This window comes from Sapajus apella, unplaced genomic scaffold, assembly GCF_009761245.1.
Source record: "Sapajus apella isolate SASKATOON/1434 unplaced genomic scaffold, GSC_monkey_1.0 scaffold16, whole genome shotgun sequence".
NCBI classification, from domain to species: Eukaryota; Metazoa; Chordata; class Mammalia; order Primates; family Cebidae; genus Sapajus; species Sapajus apella.
The window spans coordinates 22,984,394-22,991,744 of NW_022436956.1; the positions used below are offsets into that span (position 1 = coordinate 22,984,394).

General features: G+C 38.9%; 1 protein-coding gene and 1 pseudogene across 3 annotated transcripts in view; both read right to left on the reverse strand.

Annotated features, from left to right (window-relative positions):
- Window positions 1-7,351, reverse strand: part of DLAT (dihydrolipoamide S-acetyltransferase) — a 29,775-nt gene that overhangs the window by 3,934 nt on the left and 18,490 nt on the right. For all 3 annotated transcript variants that reach the window (XM_032285555.1, XM_032285557.1, XM_032285556.1), the window contains exons 11-12: window positions 3,996-4,111; window positions 3-165 (exon numbers count right to left, since the gene is read on the reverse strand). In XM_032285555.1, coding sequence (XP_032141446.1) covers window positions 3-165; window positions 3,996-4,111 — 279 coding nt within the window. The remainder of the gene's footprint in view (window positions 1-2; window positions 166-3,995; window positions 4,112-7,351) is intronic.
- LOC116556503 lies at window positions 2,868-2,966 on the reverse strand (annotated as a pseudogene).

Genomic DNA, 7,351 nt, shown 5'->3' on the forward strand with positions numbered 1-7,351 from the left:
ACCTGGAATTCGTGTGGCTGTAGTTTACCCTCTCTTGCTTTGGTTGCTAAAGAAATAACATCATTAGCAATGGTTTCCAGTCCTTTTATATGTGCATTAAACACAATAGGTGTGATGAGTCCTGCAGGAGTACTGACTGCAACACTGACATCAACAACATGATTTCTGATTAAAAAGAAAAAGAAACATAAATAATCAAAAAGTGTTTATTAAGAGCTTATGTGCTAGGTTACCAAGAATATTATTTACTTCAAAAACTTTTTGAACCAATGTGTATGTTACTGTTTAGCCAAAGATGATATCTATCCTAATTTTTACATTTGTTGTCCCATCTCCTTGACTTTCAATTATTAAAAATGAATGAGAGGGCTGGGAACGATGGTTCATGCCTGTAATCCCAGAACTTTGGGAGGCCAAGGCAGGCGGATCATTTCAAGTCAGGAGTTTGAGACCAGGTTGGCCAACGTGGCAAAACTCTGTCTCTACTAAAAATACAAAAGCTACCTGGGCAGGGTGGTGCACACCTGTAGTCCCAGCTACTCAGGAGGCTGAGGCAGGAGAATCGCTTGAACCTGGGAGGCGGAGGTTGCAGTGAGCTGAGATCGTGCCACTGTACCCCTGCCTGGGCAGCAGAGCAAGACTCTGTCCCCAACCACCACCTGCCCTCCCCCGACAAAAAAAACAAAACAAAACAAAAAAAAAAAAAAACCAACAACAAAAAAAAATCACCTGCCTTGACCCACACATGAATGTAGCTGGGAAAAAAACGCCACTGACTAGAATTCCTTGGATTTTGAGTGGAAGTACATTGGCTGGAATTGAGTCTCTGCAGGTAGTCTGAGCAGATGAAAGGAAGAACAGAGGGAAAACAACTCCATTGTAGCAAGAAATAGAAGTGCTCAGGACACATAGTGGTGGTACCTCAGAAGAACATAAAAGTAGGGGTTCCCACTCTTTTTTCTTTTTTAACACAATATCAGATCTTTTACTGTCATCAAGTAAGGAGTCCCAATCTTTTCTACAGCAGGTGCCCCTATGCATTTAGATCTTATCTCAGAATACCTTAACACTGAAAATACTCAAATTACTAAAAAAAGAAACAGAAACCATAATGAAATCCAGTTATCAAACTGTTCAAAAAGCAAAATTATGACAAATGCGCTTCTGCATTCATACAATAATAAGATCTTGTTGCGGGTCTAATAATGGTTATCATTTTGAAGCAGGGATGAACAAAATAATATTTTGAGATATATACATCTACAATGTGATATGAAAATAACTGATTTTTATTGGTCACCAGACACAAGTACTGTTAACATTTTATCTGTTCTCTACATTTATAAAAGGAAGAAATGCTAAATGTTAGTAGAGGTTAGTAAAAAAAACAAAAACAAAAAAAAGTCATCCCCCCCCAACTCCCACTGAAGTTCACAAGCTCATGGATTTTATCCACAGTCTCCTTGGGGTCTGTATAAGGGCCCCTGCTGGTGTTCTGCAATCGAGAAAAAGTTAAGGCTTCATACAAAGGCACAGCTCTGCTTCCAAAGAACTCCAGCTCAATGGGTACTAAATCCCCCAATCTGCATAAGTTGGCTGGAGCAGAATTTTGTCACTTGCAAACTAACACAAGGCACCTGCTCTAACAAAAACAGTATATAACTCATTAATTATCACAGGACTCTAGCCAAGGTATCACACAGCAAATACTGCTTTCTTGATTAAGTTATTATAATATTGCTTGTTTGATCATCTTCCCGTTCAGACAGTAAGGATAGTGTTCCCTATATTGTTTACCACTGAATCCAGTAATACATATTGAATGGCTGTATGAACAAGTAAATGATTGGTGTGTGGTTAGAATTAACAGACAACCTCAATCCTTTCACCTAAGTATAGGAATACCTTGATATTGCAGGTTCAATTCCAGACCACCAAAATAATATTGCAATAAAGTGAGTCACACGAATTTTCTGATTTCCAGTAAATATGAAAGTTATACTTAACACTACACTGTTGTCTATTAGGAGTGCAATAGCATTATGGCTAGCAAAAACCAATGTATATATCTTAATTTAAAAATGCTTTATTGCACCAGGCACGGTGGCTCATGCCTGTAATCCTAGCACTTTGGGAGGCCGAGGTGGGTGGATCACCTGAGGTCAGGAGTTCAAGACCAGCCTGGCCATCATGGTGAAACCCCATCTTTATTAAAAAAAAAAAAAAAAAAAAAAACTTTATTGCTAAAATATGCTAAAAATCATCTGAACTTTTAGTGACTTGCAATTTTTTTGCTGGTAGATCTTGCCTTGATGTTGATGGCTGCCGACTGATGAGGCTTATGGTTGCTGAAGACTGAGCAGCTGCAGCAGTCTCTTAAGATAACAATAAAGTTTGCCCCACTGATTGACTCTTCTTTTTACAAAAGATTTCTTTGTAGCATGCAATGCTGTATAGCATTTTAACCATGGAACTGCTTTCAAAACTAGAGTCAATGCTCTGAAATCCTGCCGTTGCTTTGTCAACTAAATTCATAGAATATTCTAAATCCTGTTGTAATTTCAACCATGTTCACAGCCTCTTTACCAGTAGATTCCAGTTCAAGAAACTACTTTCTTTGCCTATCCATAAGAAGCAACTATTCATCCATTCAACTTTTCTCATGAGATTGCAGCAATTCATTCCCATCTTTAGGCTCCACTTCTAGTTCTAGTTCTCTTGCTATTTCTACCAACATCTGCAGTTACTTCCTCCACTAAAGTATTTGAACATCTCAAATTTACCCATGAGGGCTGGAAGTAGCTTCTTCCAAACTGTTGTTAATGGCAATATTTTGACATCCTCCTATGAATCATGAATGTTTTTAAAAAAATATGGAATACTTCACAAATTTGCCTGTCATCCCTGTGCAGGAGCCATGCTAATCGTCTGTCATTCCAATTTTAGTATATGTGCTGCCAAACGACATGAATGTTCATTTTTTTTTTTTTGAGACAGAGTTTCGCTCTTGATGCCCAAGCTGGAGTGCAATGGCGCGATCTCGGCTCACCGCAACCTCTGCCTCCCGGGTTCAAGCAATTCTCTGGCCTCAGCCCCCCAAGTAGCTGGGATTACAGGCATATACCACCATGCCTGGCTAATTTTGTATTTTTATTAGAGATGGTCCTTCTCCACGTTGGTCAGGCTGGCTCTTGAACTCCCAACCTCAGATGATCTGCCCGCCTCGGCCTCCCAAAGTGCTGAGATTACAGGCGTAAGCCACTGCGCCCAGCCACATAAATGTCCTCATAGAATGATGAATCCTTTCCAGAAGGTTTTCAATTTAACTTTGCTCAGATCCATCACAGGAATACTATGTATGGCAACTATAGCCTTATGAAATGAATTTCTTAAATAATAAGACTCAAAAGTCAAAATTACTTCTTGATCCATAGGCTACAGCATGGATGTTATGTTAGCAGGCATGAAAGTAACCTCAGTCTAGGCTGGGCGCGGTGGCTCATGCCTATAATCCCAGAACTCTGAGAGGCCGAGGCGGGGGATCACCTGAGGTCAAAAGTTCGAGATCAGCCTGGCCAACATGGTGAGACCCCATCTCTACTAAAAATTAGCTGGGCCTGGCGGCATGTGCCTGTAATCCCAGCTACTCGGGAGGCTGGGGTAGGAGAATCGCTTGAACCCCGGTGGCAGATGTTGCAGTGAGCCAAGAATATGCCATTGCACTCCTGCCTGGGCAACAAGAGCAAAACTCCATCTCAAAAAAAAAAAAACCAAAAACAAACAACAAAAACAAGGTTGAAAATTGGAGCCAGCAAGAAAAAAAAGTAAAAAGCAGTACCTCATAAACATTTTTGTGTTGTTTTCAAGTTGTTCTACCTATGTAAATCATCTCACTCTCTGTATTCCATTTCTCCTTATCCTCTCAACTCCTACTCACACATTAAATAATACAAGAAAACTACTGATGGATATATATCTTTCCCAGTTATACTTACTGTCTTATAACCGTGTCCATCCAAGAAGAATTCGCTTCGGGTACTTTTAAACATGCCAAAGCCGAAGCTTTTATGATGAAGTCATTGACAGAAATTTTGCTTCTCCCTTCTAAAATCTGGAAAGACAAGAAACAATTGTAGTTTCTTTTTTAAAATTTATTTATTTATTTATTTTTGTTTTTTTTGGTTTTTTTTTTTGAGTCGGAGTTTCACTCTTGTTACCCAGGCTGGAGTGCAATGGCACGATCTCGGCTCACCACAACCTCCGCCTCCTGGGTTCAGGCAATTCTCCTGCCTCAACCTCCTGAGTAGCTGAGATTACAGGCACGCGCCACCATGCCCAGCTAATGTTTTGTATTTTTAGTAGAGACGGGGTTTCACCATGTTGACCAGGATGGCCTCGATCTCTTGACCTCGTGATCCACCCGCCTCGGCCTCCCAAAGTGCTGGGATTACAGGCTTGAGCCACCGCGCCCAGCCTTTAAATTTATTTTTTATTTTCATTTTAAGTTTCAGAATACATGTGTAGGATGTGCAAGTTTATTATATAGGTAAACATGTGCCATGGTGGTTTGCTGGACCTGTCAACCCATCACCTACATATTAGGCCCCACGTGCATTAGCTATTTTTCCTAATGCTCTCCCTCCCCAGACAATTGTAGTTTCTTAAATTCTCTCACCAAAGAGTAAAACTGTATAATCCTAAGAAAAGGATGAGGAGAAAGATAATATACAAATACCCTGAGGTGGAAAAAATGAAACCAAACATCAGTTCTTTCATCTTTTTAATGCAGACTCTTAGAGCTGTTTTCTGCTAAGCACTGCTTTAGCATATCCCATAAGTTATGGTATGTCATTTTCATTCATCTCTACAATACCAAAATTTGGTTGTTTGAAAACATCAACCAAATGACAACCACAATGATAAATGCTTAGTTAGACTGACCAAGAAGAGGAGAGAAGACTCAAATTCCTAAAATTCAGAGTGAAATAGAGGACATTACTATCTACCTTACAGAACTAAAAAGAACTACAGGGAATACTATGAACAACCATACAGACACAGCTACCAAAACTGAACCAAGGAGAAATGAAAACTCTGAATAGACTTATAACTAACAAAGAGATTGAAATGGTAATTTAAGAACTACCCACATGGAAAAAGTTAGACCCAAATGACTTCATCAGTATTCTACCAAACATTAAGGAAGAATTAATATCAATTCCTCACAAATTCTTTCAAAGAATAATCAAAGAGCAAGAAAAACTTCCCCACACATTCTGTAAGGCTGGTATTAGCCTGATACCAAAACCAAAGACATTAGGGAAAAAAACAAAACAAAACCTACACACTTGTCTCTTATAAATATAGATAGAAAATCCTCAACAAAACACTAGCAAATAAAATCCAACAATATATAAAAGGGATCATTCACCATGATCAAATGTGATTTATCCTGGGCTGGGTATGGTGGCATGCACCTGTAATCCCGGCTACCTGGAAGGCTGAGGCAGAACAATCACTTGAACCTGGGAAGCAGAGGTTGCAGTGAGCCAAGATCTCACCACTGCACTCTAGCGTGGTGACAGAGCGAGACTCCGTCTCAAAAAAAAAGTGATTTATCCCCAAAATGCAAATTTCCATTAACATCTGAAAATTAATTAATGTAGTAATGTCCTAATAGAATACAGGACAAAAAAACACATAACCATTTCAACAGACAACAGAAAAACCATTTGATAAAATTCAATACCCCTTTTCATGACCAAAACACTCTTACTAACTAGGAACAGGAGGGAACTTCCTCAATCTGATGATAAAACAGATCTAGGGAAACCACACAACTATTTAATGGTCAAAGACTTATTCTCTCTAAGATCAAGAACAAAATGAGATGTCCACTCTTGCTAGGCTGCATCTATTCAACATTATGCTACAGGTGCCAGCCAGAGCAATTAGGCAAGAAAGGAAATAAAAGGCATACAGATCAAAATGGAAAAAGTAAAATTATCTCTATTTGCAGATAACATTATCTTGTTTCTAGAAAATCTTAATATTCTAAAAAACTGTAAGAACTAATCAATGACTTCAGCAAGTTTGCAGGATCCAAAGTCAAGATAGATCCCATTCCACCAAGCATAGGAAAAAAAAAGATCAACAGAGAAAAATCAATTATCTCTTTTGATTGTTCAGAGTCACAGATCTAATTCCTTTTCTACTCTTCCCCCCTTCTCACTAGTATACCTAACTAGCCTTTAAAAAAAAAAAAAAAAAAAAAACTATACTTTTATATAGTAGCAATGAATAATCTAAAAATGAAATTTAGAAAACAATTCAACTTAGAGTAGTAACAAAAAGAATAAAATACCTAGGAACAAGTTTAACAAATGCAAATTTAGAGTGCAAAATTTACACTCTGAAAATCTATTAAAAAAATTGTTGAAAGAGACTGAAGAATACCTAACTAAATACAGGGGCATCTGCATGTTCATGGATGAAAAGATGCTTCTTCGTATGGCAACACTTGCCAAATTGATCACCAGATACAATGCAATCAATCCTTATCAAAATGTCAACTGGCTTCATTGCAGAAATTTATAAGCTAATTCTAAAATTCATTTAGAATTGCAAGGGACTCAGGCAAAACAATCTTGAGAAAAAAGAACAAAGATGACTCACATTTCTTGATTTTAAAACTATTATAAAGCTAAAGTAATCATGACAGTGGTACTGGCATAAGGATATACAGAGATTAATGGAATGGAATTAAGAATCTGGAAATACACTGAGCTCGGTGGCTCATGCCTATAATCCTAGCACTTTAGGAGGCCAAGGTGGGTGGATCACTTGAGGTCAGGAAACCACCTGCCTGGCCAACTGGTGAAACCCCATTTCTACTAAAAATACAAAAATTAGCCAGGCATGGTGGCACATGCCTATAATCCTCGCTACTCAGGAGGCTGAGGCATAACTGCTTGAACCTGGGAGGCAGAGGTTGCAGTGAGCCAAGACCACACCATTGCATTTCAACCTAGGTGACAGAGTAAGACTCCATCTCAAAAAAAAAAAAAAAAAAGAATCTGGAAATAAAATTCTCACATATGTGGTTAATTTTGACAAGGATACCAAGACAATTTGATGGGGAAAGATGGTGCTGGGATGAAAGAATAAATGTCCAGCCGGGCGCGGTGGCTCAAGCCTGTAATCCCAGCACTTTGGGAGGCCAAGGCGGGTGGATCACGAGGTCAAGAGATCGAGACCATCCTGGTCAACATGGTGAAACCCCGTCTCTACCAAAAATACAAAAAATTAGCTGGGCATGGTGGTGCGTGCCTGTAATCCCAGCTACTCAGGA